The sequence below is a fragment of the Pleurodeles waltl genome, chromosome 7, assembly GCF_031143425.1.
Source record: "Pleurodeles waltl isolate 20211129_DDA chromosome 7, aPleWal1.hap1.20221129, whole genome shotgun sequence".
NCBI lineage: Eukaryota > Metazoa > Chordata > Amphibia > Caudata > Salamandridae > Pleurodeles > Pleurodeles waltl.
Window position 1 is genome coordinate 447,348,407 of NC_090446.1, and position 14,806 is coordinate 447,363,212.

At 45.9% G+C, this 14,806-nt stretch overlaps 1 protein-coding gene across 4 annotated transcripts in view; it reads left to right on the forward strand.

Moving 5' to 3' along the window:
* Positions 1-14,806, forward strand: part of LOC138304163 (developmental pluripotency-associated protein 2-like) — a 297,216-nt gene that overhangs the window by 182,034 nt on the left and 100,376 nt on the right. For all 4 annotated transcript variants that reach the window (XM_069243990.1, XM_069243991.1, XM_069243988.1 and 1 more), the window contains exon 8: positions 11,841-11,910. In XM_069243990.1, the coding sequence (XP_069100091.1) occupies positions 11,841-11,910 (70 nt within the window). The remainder of the gene's footprint in view (positions 1-11,840; positions 11,911-14,806) is intronic.

The following is a 14,806-nucleotide window of genomic DNA, read 5'->3' on the forward strand; positions in this document are numbered from 1 at the left end:
TAAAGCAGTGGGCTTGGAAATGGGGTAGCCAGGGCCACCACCCCACCAGAAACACCACACAGTTTTGCATACAAGGCATGGGGGTCCTTTCTTCCTCCCCTTAACATTTTGGACACCCTGGTGCTAGCGCAGAGGTCTGCCTTCTCAGCAAGCTTCCTGGGATCAGTCCGCTTATTGTCAACTAGGTGCTGGCGCAGCTCTGTAAAACAGATAATGAGCTGGTGCTCTCATGATTAAATTCTATAATCCAACATGATCATTAACTTTGCTGCCCTGCACCCAGCTATTCATTGCCTTACTGGAGTAATCATTTAAATCTACCCAAGATTGGTTGCGGAGCTTGTGACGGTCTCTGAATCTTTGGCAATAGTTTTCAGGGGTCAATCTAAATGGCTTTCATGGGACTGTATTTGGTATGGTCCCCAACCTCTAGTGTCAGAAGTGTGTCCCTCCTAAGTGTTGGCATGTGTTTAAACAGACCCGCCCCTCCAGAGCTCTTCAGGAACTCCATGTACCCTTTGTGCAACTTCATAAGCAGAAAACCACTTATCAATATCTCCCACTATATAACTGTGTACCAAATCCTTCGGGATACAAACCTCCTGGTCTCAATTGGGTACTGTAGGTTTGCTGCCGCCATCAGTGCCGGAATCCACCTGTCTGGCCTTAAGTTCCAGCTATTTCAGACTCAGTTCATGAGCCAGAAGTATTTTCTTCTCTGCTAATGCTCGCTCAGCTTCAGCTCTTTACTTCCTGGTCAGCATCTCTTTTTAATTTTGATAATTGCAGCTGAAATGATTCCCCCTCTCTCCTTTCCTCTGTGGTCAGGCCATTATTTGCGACACTGCTCCCCTGCCCTCCGAGGTAGCACAATTTCAGGCGTGTCCCCCTCCACTGCTGCAGGAGGCATTTTCAGGATCCAACTAATCACTCCCTTGGGTGCGGGACTCTGCCCAGGCCCTCAGCGCTATTTGAAACTCTGCCTCCTTGGTGGCTCCACTTAAAAGCATATAAGGGAATTTTTAATGCTGGCCTGAGAGGAGCAGGCTTCACATTAGTGAAAAACGACTTCGTTTTTCACTACCAGGACATGTAAAACTAAGGACATGTTCTGCCTTTTACTTACATAGCACCCTGCCTTATGGGTTACCTACGGCCTGCCTTAAGGGTGACTTGTATGTAAGGAAAGGCGAATTTAAGGCTTGGCAAGTCATTTTAAATGCCAAGTCGAAGTGGCATTGAAACTGCACACACCGGCCAAGCAATGGTGGACCCGAGACATGGTTAAGGAGCTGCCTATGTGGGTGGGACAATCAGTGCTGCAGGCCCACTAGTAGCATTTAGTAAAGTGCATTAGACGTGTCCAGGGCCTGTAAATTAGTGATTTATAGGTACATTAAATATGCCAATTGTGTATGAGCCAATCTTACCATGTTTATATTGAGATTATTCACTTTAGCACTGGTTAATGCCCAGAGTCCTAAAGTCAACAAAAATGAGGTCAGAAAAAGAGGAGGAGGAAGGCAAAAAAAATTTGGGGGGTGACCATTCAGAGAGGGTCATTTTCCAACAATACCCGTGTCGTACATATTTTGTTCCTTCTCTGTGATCATCAGCGTTATGGATGGATGGATGATGTCTGAAGCAATATTCTCCTCGTTCCTCCCCTCTCTGGCATTAAAAAACAGAGCATATATATATTTATTTATATATGTATATATATATATATAATCATGGTGACACATTCAGAAAAATAAAACCAGCCCTCGTTTTGAGACTTCTCCTCTCCTCCTGTTTTGAAAAGTGAACAGAAGATAGATATTTCAGCTTATGTTACTGTGAGCATGGAAACCCCTCTCCATAGCAGTGGGGATTTAAATGTGTATTGATAATTCAGTTTGAGAGACAGTGTTACATACATCTGCTTGAGTTTTGATGTACTCTTGTGGGGTGGATCTACTTATCACAATAAACTTGGTCTGTTGTTGTCTCGAGTACTGCAAAGCAGCAGACCAGTTTTTTCTCAGAGGCTCTGTGTGCTCTGCGAGCCCCTGAAGCCCTCTTCTGTCTGATTCTAAGATGGCTACTCCTATGGACTAGGTCATGAGGATGTGTGATGGCCGACCTCAAAATGGCATCTACTCTTGATCAACCCATTCCAACAGTCTAAAGACTCATTGAAGCCAGCTACCTCCTGATTTGTTCAATCAAACGGTCTGCACTGGTGGTGTGGGTCGAAAGGACAGAAAGCTCACTGGCTCGGTAGGAGTCAGGGTTTCACCCTCCTATCCTCCCCATTCTGGACTGCCAGCGAGCACCCTAGTGCAGTAGAATACAATTTCTGAGTACATCTGTGTTTTACTCCATCCTACTACTCTTGCTTACTCGGTTTAGGTCCAATTCCTGTCATCAGTTGTCCTTCAGGTACGTGAGTTCCCAGGCGGTGCTGCAATGTTGCTTTGCTTCCAATACACGTCCCTTTAAAATAATTTTTGATCTACCTTTAAAAATGAATCCAGCCTTTAAGGAACTATCATTTTTTTAACTTTAAATAACTGCAGTCTTTCAGTTTCTGTAATATGGGGCGATAAAAGAATACTTGAGTACTTTAACGTTATTTTAATAGCAGTACTGGAAATCGTATCAAACTAAGAGGCTAGACCAAACAACAAGCAACTGTTATTTTTTTCAAACCAGAAATTACCTGTTTAGTTTATTTCTTGATCACCTCTTTAATACCTCAACTTGTGGTCCAGTTAGTTAATAGGGGAAGATTGATACTTGCCTAGTATTTTAAGAGCTCATCCCTGTTTAATGGTGCACATAGCATGTTGTTGTACTTACCAGGTCACACACGCAAACTAGGGGAACAAGAAGAAAACATTTCAGAGTATCGTGATACCACCTGTGTAAATAGATAAATCGGAGGATTTTGGGCTGCCTCCACATGCACCCCAGAGGAGTGCTGGTCAGAGGGTTTCCCTAAAAAGGATGAGGGCCTTCGCCAAACTACGCTTCATAATCTGGCTCCTCCTCACCTCAAACCCTGTGGGTCTATATGGTGGACTCCACCTGGAGCTCTTTTCGAGGGTTAAGTTTAGCACCTTCACGGAAATTCGGTAAGCGGGGACACTAGAAATAGAATTAAAAATGCATAAAGGGAACTGGGGGCAGAATAGAAAGACAAAGTTTGGGCAGGGAGTTTTGGGCCTGAGGTGCTGGCAGTGCGGTATTTGCTCCATACATAAACTGCTGATAAAATACTTATGAGAAATTACCCAACGCCAGAAGGTTTACATTGTATGTTTCCTAATACCTCAGAGTATGTGGACGTTGTGGGGGAAAGTGTTGACACAAAGTATCACATTTGCGCAGCTGTAGACTTGTTCATATTTTTTTTATGAAATACTGAGTTATATTGATAATATTTTGAGGATCCCCCTACCCCGCAGTCTGGACTTAGTCTTGTTAAACTTGAGACCGTTAGGAACTTCGGGGCTGAGGTATATGTTGATATGCAAAATTATGGGCACAGCAAAATATTTGGTAGCTAGATTTTGGAAGCAGAAAGATCCACCACCTGATACCCTGTGGGTGTTCGAGATTTGGAATACTATGATTGTGGAAAAACGACTTAAAATTCTCAGAAATCCTTTGGGGACGTGTTACTCAGTATTTCATATTGTTGCCTCTACTACCAGACTTCACATCCAAGCTGCAAACTTTAGGATTATTTGAACTTTGATCCTTGTGCCTAAAGTTGGGGACTTCGTTATCACTACATTTTGCAGGGATGCCCAGGCGAGGGGACCACAGCATTGGGTTTCAGACCGGATTGGGAACGGTGGGGGTTATATTCAAGGGCGGGTGGAGGGTGGCAGTCAAAATGGTTTCCTTCGATCACTGGTGGTATGTGCTTATGCGGATCCCCCCTCTTTATAGCCAATGTGTTGTTAACCTGATAGTTGAATACGATAAGATGGGGGACACTCAGTATTGTAATATCTGCACCAGAAGCACTTTGTGATGTCAGTTTATTTGAAAACTGAATAAAATATTCCAAAAAACAATGTGTAGAGATTCATTAATTTGTTGGTGCCTCCCAGCCATTTCAATAAAGACAAGGTAGTCTGGGATGGGTCTTGTTTAATACAGATACACAGTAAGAAAACACCTGCATGTTTGTGCCATTTATAAGCTCCATCCGGGTACAGGGCATTTATCAGGATCGGGTCCTTCTACCTGCTACTAATTTATTCTATCTATACATAGATTTAGTTGTGTTCTCTGTGTGTGGAGAAAATGTAGGAATTGAAAAGCTATGCGTTATGCTGATCCCTTCAGCTGCCCAATACTCCTCGATGGACACTACAATCACTTACATTGCCTGCATCAGTGGCTTAAGGAAACTTAAGGGGTCCCCTGGCAAAGTACATGGCTGCCCTCCCCCCCCCCCCCACCCCCCCGAACTCGCTCATCTCTCAGGCCAGGGTAATGTGCTGAGGGGGCCCCCTGGAGCTCGCCCCCCCCCCACAACACATGGGCTGTGGGGGCTTTTGTTACACCCTGCCTGCAAATGAATGTTTGCGGCATGCCAACGCCTATAGCCGGGTCCAGGTGTATGCCCGTAGCCCCGTTTTCCTCAGCCCTCTATGCGGCCCACATTGTTGCAAGTCTTCCATCTCTATCTTCACATTTCACTGGGATATGTACCTTTTCAAGGTAGAGCGCGCAACCGCTCTAGACTGTTGTAATCTCTCTGTGGGCTTATAACCACGCCCACTCTTGTTATTTATTCTTAGTGGTGCTGGTCTTAAATGCTTCATTGTTGTTGGTGCATTTTGTGAAATGTCCCTCCTTTGTGTGCGGAGTTCCCTCCTCAGGCGACTTAACTAAGTGCACATTTCTGTTGGTCATCACACTGTCATGCTTCTTCCTGTTAGAGCATGTGATGGCCCCTCTTCCGGTTTGCCTTTCATCCTAGCCGCGATCCTTTCTTTGACATTTATGTAGGTATCCAATAACTCTTGTGCTCATGGTGGCGCTTTGAATCCGCTTGCTTCTGTTAGCTGTTTTAATTTTTCATTTTCAGTTTGTGTGGCTTGAAAAGTCCAGTTAGGAATTAACAACACTTATAGCTCTAACTCGAGCAAACTCGAGGCCCATTGTACTGCCAGGGAGGTCTGCAGTTCGTAGGTGGAGTGGCAGGTCATTCCAGATCTTAGAGGCGATGTAGGAGAAGGAACGGCCCTTGGTGCACCTGTGATGGATGTGGAGATGTCCACGAGCGCCAGGGAGGTACAGCACAGGTTTCTGGTGGGCCAGTAGAGGTTCATGGGGTGTTTGAGGTATGTCGGTCCGTGATCATGGAGGGCTTTGTAGGTATGTATCAGCAGTTTGAACTGGCATCCCTTCTGAATGGGGAGCCAGTGGAGGTTCTTGAGGTGAGGGGTGATGTGGGTCCATTTGTGGAGGTTGAAGAGGAGTCTGGCTACTGCGTTCTGTATGGTCTGGAGTCTTTTAAGGAGTTAATTTGTGATGCAGTCGATTATGCTTAGGTTGTGTGTGTGGTCAGTGGGTGTGGGTGTCTGTCCAAGCTCAGAGGGCCACCAGCTGTCATTCCATGGGGAGGTGCTCTTCTCGAAGATCAGCACTTTGCCTTAAGCTCAACATGGACAAGACCAGTCAGTCTTCACCCAGTGGGTGACACAAGTCATGCCATTGTTGAAGTTTGCTCTGGTGGTGGCGGGGTGTTCAGCGAGCGAGGGGAATGAGTTGAATGTCGTCAGGTAGGACACAATGTTGAGTCTGTGGGTTCTGATGATGTCTGATAATGGAGTCATGTAGGCGTCAAACAGTGTGGGGCTGAGGGAAGATCCTTGGGTTCTGATGTGAAGGGCAGCAGGCATATTTAAAGTGTTCATCCGGTGAGGAATGAGGCGATCCACTTGAATGTTTCCTGGATGCCAATACTGTTGAGTCTGTTGATGAGTGTGTGATGGGATACTGTGTTGAAGGCTGCAGAGAGGTCGAGGAGAATCATGGCTGCAGTTTCTCTGCGGTCAAGTAGGGATCTTATGTCGGTTGCTGCAATCAGAGAGGTCTATGTAGTGTGGTTGGCTTGGAAGCTGGATTGGGAGGCGTCAAGCAGGTTGTTTTGTATTTTCCAGATGTTCTGTGAACTGTTGGTTGAATTGCCTTTTCGAGGGCTTTCGCAGGGAACAGGAGCAGTAAGAGGGAGTGGTCATTTTTGAGATTGCTGGGTCAGCGGAGGGTTTCTTAAGGAAGGGTCTAACCACGTGTTTACATTTGTCTGGTAAGGCTGCCACTGAGATCAATGCATTGAGTTGGCAAGTTGTGTGCTGGTTTCCTTGGATCAACGGTTGAAGTGGTGGGGCCAGGGGTCTGAGGGAGCTCCTGAGTAGATAGGTTGGGGGATGAAGTTGTGTATTGTGGCGCTCTTACTGTGGAAGTAGTCGGACAGAGTGTTGCAGAGTTCTTGAGATGAGCAGATGGCATTCTCGGTGGCTGACGAGCATTTTCTATGTTGAACAGTTCCCTGGTGTGATTGGTGCTGGTTTTTAAGCGGTCAGTGAGGACCCCTTTTCTAGTGTTCTAGATTTGCTGGTGGCACTTGTTGAGGGCTGACTTGTACATTGTGTGATCAGTGGGGTCTTTGGTGCGCCAGTATTTCTCGAGTCATTTGCAGTCACGTTTGATGGTTTGGAATTCTGGTGTATATCAGAGGGCTTGTCTAGTGGTTTTCAAGTTTTGGCAGGTTTGAGGAGGGCGAGACTGTCTGTGAATTTAGTGATCCAGGCGGAGAAGTTCTGGGCAGCTTGTTCTTGATCTGACACTGATTCGGGCTGTGTGATGTTGAGGGCCTGTGTCCACTGGGTCTCCGTTACTTTTCTTCAACTGTGGTGAGAGGGCCTGGGGGACAAGGTTGTGGCGTTCTGGAAACCTGTTATGGTGAAGTGGATGATGGAGTGGTTAGTCCAAGGGAGTTCAGTGGGGTGTGGCTGTATTTGATTATCGCTGGACTTGAAGATCGGGTCAAGAGAATCTCCTGCACTGTGAGAGGTCGGAGACCATTTGTGTGAGGCTGATATTGCTCATGCTTTTCAGGAAGTGGGTGGAGTTGGAGTCATAGAGGTGGAAGTTGAGGTCTCGGGCATTGACTCCAAGCACTACATCCTACTCTAAGAGGGTGAAGTCAGATGGTGTTGCAGAATGTGGGTTGGGTTCCCCGGGGTCTGCATGTGAGGGTGCTCCTGATGGTTGCCCTGGTGTTGATTCAGATTTGGAAGTTGAGGTGTTCCATAATGGGTGTGGAGTCATCTTCGGTAGCGGTATATTGGATCTTTACATTGTGGATGATGGCAATGCCACCTCCGTGTTTGCGCAGTCTTGGTGGGTCATTTTGTAGCCGTCTGAAATTGAGGAGGGGCTGAGGCAGGTCTCAGTGATGAAGACTATGATGGGGTGAGGTTGTTGGTGTCCCAGATTTCAGTGGTGCTTGCAGATGGATTGGGCACTGAGTCTGATGCAGTGAAGCAGTTCCGGGGTGTTTGCAGTATTCCAGGTGGGTGTGACGATAGTTTCTGTGCGAGCGGATGGTCCTGTGTTGCATGACAAGTGGCATCGTTGGAAGGTGAAGCGTCCTTTGGTTTATTGGGGAGAGGTAGTGCAGCAGTTGTTGTGGCATCTGGGATCCAAGGAGTGGAGTTTGGTGATGGAATAGTGATGGGTAGTTGGAGAGCCATGGTTCCTGGAGCTGGGCGCAGTCCATGCATGGACAGGCGCAGACGGGCTTGCCTTTGGCACTGTGGCCTCCATTAAGTAGGTCCCGGGGGAGGAAGGGGTAATTTGAGACGGGAGTCAGTAGGTGGGAAGCGGGAGCCGCTCGGAATTAACATCAGGAAGTGGGGCAACAGCAGGGCATGGACCAGGACAAGAGGGCTGAAAAGTATCCAGCAGAGAGCAGTGATGGGACTAGAAAGCTGGGTACACAGAACAGAGCAAAAACAAATGACCTATGAAAGGAGGCTGACAAAGAGGGGTCCTAACAGTGCTGACACAAACGGGTGAATACAGAGCAGTGACCAACAAGAGGAGGTGATGAGGAGGCTAACAAAGCTGACACAATGGGTGAACACAGAACAATTACCAACAAATAGAGGCTAACAATAGGTGAACACTGAACAGAACAAGGGGAAGATGCGCAGCGAATGCAGGGAACAGCAGTAAAGGGGAATGTGAGCGTCTACAGAGCGGATCAACAGGGTATTGCTAAGGCAGAGAGAAGACTTGAGGCTGTGAGGGAGAGCTGGCAGGGGACCTGCTCAGAGATTCAGGCTAATCACATCTAATTGTTATAAACATATTTCTATAGTATGTCTATGATTTTCCCTGAACACAGCTTCTAGATGATGGGTGTTGATATGTTTTTTTTTGTTTTAACTACTAATGGGGGACTAGGTACAAGTGTTCCATATTATGATGCATGAATTTATTCCCAAGATGGCTGTTCTGAAAATCACACACAAAGTGCAGCTTCAGTGGTTTCTTTGTGCTTTATTAGCATACATACAACATTTTGAAGGAGAACATCTTCATTATAAATCCTACCTATATGAAAAAGAATGTCTTGTGAAATTTCATTAATTACATCAATTGTTTTTAAAAACAACTTTGGACGAATCACATAAAATTCAGTTATGTGGGTTTTATCTTGTATTAACACTGGCTTATTCAGTAAGAGGGGGATATCTACCTCTCAGTTTAGTGTGTGGAGGCCAGAAGCCTGCACCTTTGGAAATTGTTCCTGCACCATTACTTGGGTATGGTTCTACCTTAGCCCTACACACAGTAACACTTCATCACAGTTCATCCAGTGGCGGGAGCTTTCTGGCTGACCAGGATTCCAGGCCCATTGGATGGTCCTCAGTAACTGCCCTTGTTGCCACCTGCGATCTAATTAATGTGCCCTATGGAAACCTATTCCACATCTCATCTGCCAATCTGGTGTGTCTGTTTGGCATCTCAACTTCTCCATATCTGTCTTACTGCTTATATTGCAACACATCTGTAGGATGTGCCTCTTTTGATAATGTCACTCCTTCACTTTTTGCCTGGTTTCTGGTGCAATTTCGACAAAGTGCACTGGGTCCCTGCTAAAGGGGCCCCCAGTGGCAGATCTTTCCCTAAAACTGCACAGTCATTTTCCCAATTGTCGAACCTTTAGCTACCACTGTAACTCCTAGTAAATGGTACCACTGGTACCTAATGCGTGGGGTACTAAAGCAAGGCCCCTGAGGGCTGCAGCACGAGTTGTGCCACCCTCGGTGACCTCATTAAGTGGACACAGTGCTGCTTTTGCAGGTTGCGTGTATTGGTGCATACCTGAAATAAAAAACACAACCTGGAACAAAGCCTCTGTGCCATGTCCCTTTTACACTGCATTCAACATATGTAAATCACCCCTCTAGCAGGCCTTCCAGCCCTAAAGGCAGAGTACATTATTACATGTGGGGGCATACCTGCAGGAGCAGAAATGTCCCAGCTATGCCTTTTCTGATTTTCAGACATAGTAAGAACACTGAAGCCATTTTAAGTATATGTGCTGGACACTGGTGTTTACGAGTTCCCCAGCTACATGGTGGCTTCACTGACAATAGGGATGTTCGGTATTAAACATCTCATACTAATAAACCTTCACTGAATCTAGTGATGGATTTATTAATACATGCACTCAGAGGGTACTTTAGAGGTGCCCCCTGAAAAACCTGCCAACTCCTAGCATGGGCACTGACTGGTCCAAACCAGTACAGCCACCTTTAGACTGACTTACCCTTGAGGTGAAAACCAATCTTCTAAAGTTTTGATCTGGGAAGAGGTGTGACCTCCTCTCCCAGGCAGGATGGACTTTTCAGGGTGGGGAGTTTCAAAGGCCTTGCCGCCTTTGAAATGCGACCCAGGCTGCTCTAAGTGATGTAGGAGGCGGACTCCCAGTTCCTGACCCCACTTATGGTGGTGGAAAAATTAGTAAATTAGGAGTGCCCACTTCAGCTCATCCACCCAGGGATGTGACTGGCATGAAGTGGATACTACTTTTTGAATTACATAGTCTTGCCTCGAATGAATTAGGGCACTAGGGTAAGGGCTATGCCACTTTCCAAAGGAAGGGGTCATAGGAAGGGTGTAGTCACCCTAAAGGTGAGTAGCCCATTGGCTATGACCTGGCTCTCTCTGTAACGCCCCTATATTCAGTATTTAGGTGGCACCCCTGAACCCTAGAATCAGATTCCTGTCCACCTAGGAAGAGCCGGACAAAACAAAAGTTGCCCAGCAGAGAAGACTGAAGACACCAACTGACTTAGCCCATGCCCACCTGGCCTGTTTGCTGCCTTCAATGAAACCTGCACCCTGAAGACGACTGTCCTGCAGCCCAGTGACCTCTTAAGCCTTATGAGGACTGCCTGCCTTTCATAAGGACCAAGACCTCACATGGACCTGTCCAGAACAAAAATATCTAAAGAAGTCTGTTTGAAACTGCCACATGGAACCACCTCTGCACCCAATGCCCCTGGCTCGAGTCCAGTTGGCCCACCAGTACAGTGAAGGTTTTCCAGTGCTTCTGACCAAGAGTCCGCCGTAGGCTGACCCCTGATGGACTCCACAGCGACCCCTGCAGCCTAAATCACATGAATTCCCCCTGACTGCGACCTGCGTGGTAAGCTGTTTCTGACGCCAAAAGACATCCCTGCACTTGGGCCTTTGGGAGTCCGACTGTCTGTGTCTCTACGACTGCGGACATCTCAACTTAGCTGGACAGCTGTGGATTGACCCCTCCCAACCTTGGGGCAGAGCCTGCAGCCTGCTTGAGTCATCTCTCCTGTTGAATAATATTGGACTGCCCCTGTGATGCTGAGGGTGTTAGTTTGGTGCTTTGTGCCCCCCCCCCCTTTACATACCTCACCTCTAGGAGATTGACCCCTGACCCCACTTTACTTACCTGTAAGCAGCACTTTAACAGATACCCCCATCTCCAATGGATAGCACTGGGCTCCTGACGCTGTGTTTGTACTCTGCACCCGGTGCACCCCTGTGCTATCAATGGTTTAAGTTTGGTGCTTTGTTGTGGCCCCCCCGGTTCTTACCTCAACATCTGGAGACTAACCTCTGACACTGTTTGTACTTACCTGGGAGCAGCATGCCTATAACCACCTTCCCCCCCAGTCTCCTTTGATTAGCATTGGGATTCAACTTTGCCCTCTGCACCCAGCTGCCCCCGTGAGGCTGTGGGTGCACTCTTGCTACCAACCTGACCCTTGCCTGGTGCTATTCTAAAACCCTGAAGACTGGTTTTATAAGTCGTGTACTTACCTGTGACACTGCATTCTTGTTACCCTCCTATAGGTTAACTTTGAAGACTCTGAAAATAGCAGTCATTTTTTTGAAACAGAAAAGTTTTTTTTTCAATATAAAAACTGCTTATCTTTTAACAAAGTTCTATGGTTCAAAGCTTATGTAAAAAGCAACTGTAATTTTTTTTAATTGCTCTTGCATTTATTCTTTGAGTGCGTCTCATTTATTGCCTCTTTGTGTACAACGAATGCTTAACAGAACTCCTTGATAAGCCTAACTGCTCTCCCACACTAGCACAAAAAGAGCACAAGACCTATCTGTTTCTGCCTCTGCAAACTTTGGGGATCCACTATACTCTCTGCACAGTGTACTTCATTTTAGTGCACTGTATAGAGAGCCAGCTTCCTACAACTTCCCAATAGCTGCCTTTCTCACATGTTCAAAGCTTCTCTTTTTACTGTATTTTCCAGCTCCACGAAAAGAACAAGGCACAAATCTGGAAAATATCACCCACAGGAAAACCCGGATTATGCTCGACGGGTAAGGTGTCCTATTTTGATCTTAATGGTAAAATGAAATCAAGCGTGGGAAAAGAACCAAGAAAGGAGTTGGAGGAAGGCATTTAGAAAAGATGGGGTGGAGGGGTATTGTTAACGTGCTTTAAGACTGGGTTAAAATAATCTTCCGCTATTGCCTAATGTGACCTCGCATCAGACCTTTTGCCACCATTTTCTCCATTTATTGTTAGACATTAAGATACTTGCTTCTGAAGGGGTCTTTTCACGAGCATGTTTAAGATCCCTCATCAAGATTAAGAACCCACAATAATACTGTAACAAACCATCTCTCTGTCCAACCCATGCCTGCTCAGAACCATAAACTTAAAATATATCAGAATGGACGACCCAGTGCAGTAACAAGGTAGTGACTACGAGTATAAGAATTAGCATTAAAGCATTAGGGGACCTGCAGAGTAGATCAAAGCTGCCAGTTTACTGAAAACCATGAATGATGGTTCTCTCTACACTTCATCATCCACCACACTGCTATGCGCTGCGTCCCATAATACGATAACCGCACCTAGGTGGTCATGACGCATGACATAGAAACGTGTCCCTCATCGAATCACAACAAAGACAAAACCCTTCCGACCACAGACCCTACAAGGTGTAGTGTGCTGCCCATTTGAGTAAATGCACCAATGTCTCACATATGGGCAATAAGCACTATATAAAAGTGACCGTACAATGAGCCCCAAGCATGCCACTTTCTTTTTGTTTTGATGTACAATGCAAATCCTCTATCGGTCACTTTGCCACTCTAGGCTGAATTGTGCATATTGCCTGTGTTTTGCACATATTTATCTCCACTCACAGCCGAAGGTGAGCTCCAGCACATGCTAGAAAACATTGTATTGGTTGGCCTATCTGGGGGTGCACGCTACCGCTTGCGGCCCTCACAGGGCAGTATATGAGGCATTTGTTCAATGGAGGGCACATCATAGTGGTGTTTCCGGCTCTCCATTGCAAACACACAGAGCGCTAGACCGAGAAAGTTCAAGAAAGAGGGGTCCAACAAATGTTTTTTCCGTAGTGCATAATCAAACACTTCCACCTGCTGGTGGTGTTGTGGTAAACACAAACTATTAACATGCCATCTGTTTTTCCAAGAAGTATTATTATTCTCACTTTAGCAGAGGTAATTGCATCTGGGTTTGAAGTCTCACTGCCGTCTCATTTACTGGCTCCTTAATCATTGTCTGCAAGGAAAGAATGCAGATTGTCAGGAACTAGGCTTTATTTAACATTTCACAAATCTACCATCAGCCAATCCTTACGTTTCTGTCAACAGCATGTAGGATTGTGGTGCTTGTAGTATCTCTTAACACTCTATACTACCCTTGAAAGCAAAGTGCTGGTGACCAAAATGACAAACATGAATGAAGGTGTTATACAGGACATAATCACTTGTCAGCTGTGTTCCAAAATTTCACCGAGTAGACTGGTCAGTTAAAAAAATAAAAATAAACAATAATGCTAGTTTCATACGTAAAATCAAAAGTAAACTCTGCTCACATATTTTGTAACGGATCAGTCTCTTATTCACATCCTGCGTTTAAACCAGCATTGGAACTATTTATCGTTTTCTATTTTGTGTAGTGAAAAGTTGTATACCTAGTTTCACAAAAAAGGTACAACAGACGGCAGCAGCGCAGCCTTCCCCAACACAAAGAATAAAGGACAGGTGGCAGGAGGAACATCGCATGATAATCTCACACATACAAGATGGGTGCAGCACAGTTCATAGTATGTGTATTTGCATTGCGCACTATCACCCTGGTATGCTGACACTAAACAAGTAACTAAAGAGTTAGAGGAGGTGAAGGACTCTTGTATGCTCTCTGTACTCCTAAGCATACCAAAACAGCCAAATCTCTTATAGAATTATCACACATACTTGTGCCCACTTAAGATAGTGAACCTTCATCTACCCAGTGTTGTATACTTTACATACAACTCTTCTCTCTAGAACTAGAAACCATCCATGAGTACTCCTGTTCACTGGCTGACATGCCTTCTAGTTAGCGATTACCTAGGGTGGATAAAATTATATCCCAGATGTCCTTATGTCTTTTGTTAAACCGTCAGACTTTTATTAAAATTGTATCTGGGCTAGCTAAAAATGGTTTTTACTCATGCCTTCCTAATCAAATACAGTGGTCGAGCAAGGGATTGTTCTTATTTCCACTGAGATGTTGTGGTGCTCAAATACTGCCGCCTATATTGTTGGGCACCTTTCTCTAGACTATAGATCTTGGTATCGCAAATCCAATCTTGCCAAGCAGTCCCTGATTCAGAGGACATGTTACGAAATGTTATTCAATACATCCTTTGTGTTTTTCTTTTTTATTAAGGAAAGGCAACAGTAGAACCATGCCTTCCTCATAGAACAATTAAATTTTAGACTGAAACAGTGCAAGATTCCCTCCTTTAAAGGACAGATACATCTTTCCACTTCCCAGGGCATGCACAAATCATGCAGCTTCTGCTTTGGCAGAGGAGCATCAACAGACAGCAGCAGCAGCAAAACCTTTACAAGAAAATGATAAAGTGGGTTGATTACCATTTTCTTGAAAAGGGCGAGGGCCACGGTCTGACTAGCATCCCCCCCTCCCTCAGTGCACATGTATGTTTAGCCCGCCGTCTCGGGCCAGCCAAACACGCATGCAAATAGGTCTCTTTTAAGCCCGGCACTGTGTTGCCGGGCTGTTTAGAGCAGGCACAGGCTACCAGTCTGCCTGGAAGCGCCCTGGCTGGGCACTCCCAGCCAACCCTAATGCTGCTCTGAGCTGCGTCAAGATTGGCCTAGGGCAGGGTGTGAGCCTGTGCCTGTCTCCAGTGACCAGCAAGGAGGAGTGGCAGCGTCGTGGCAAGGC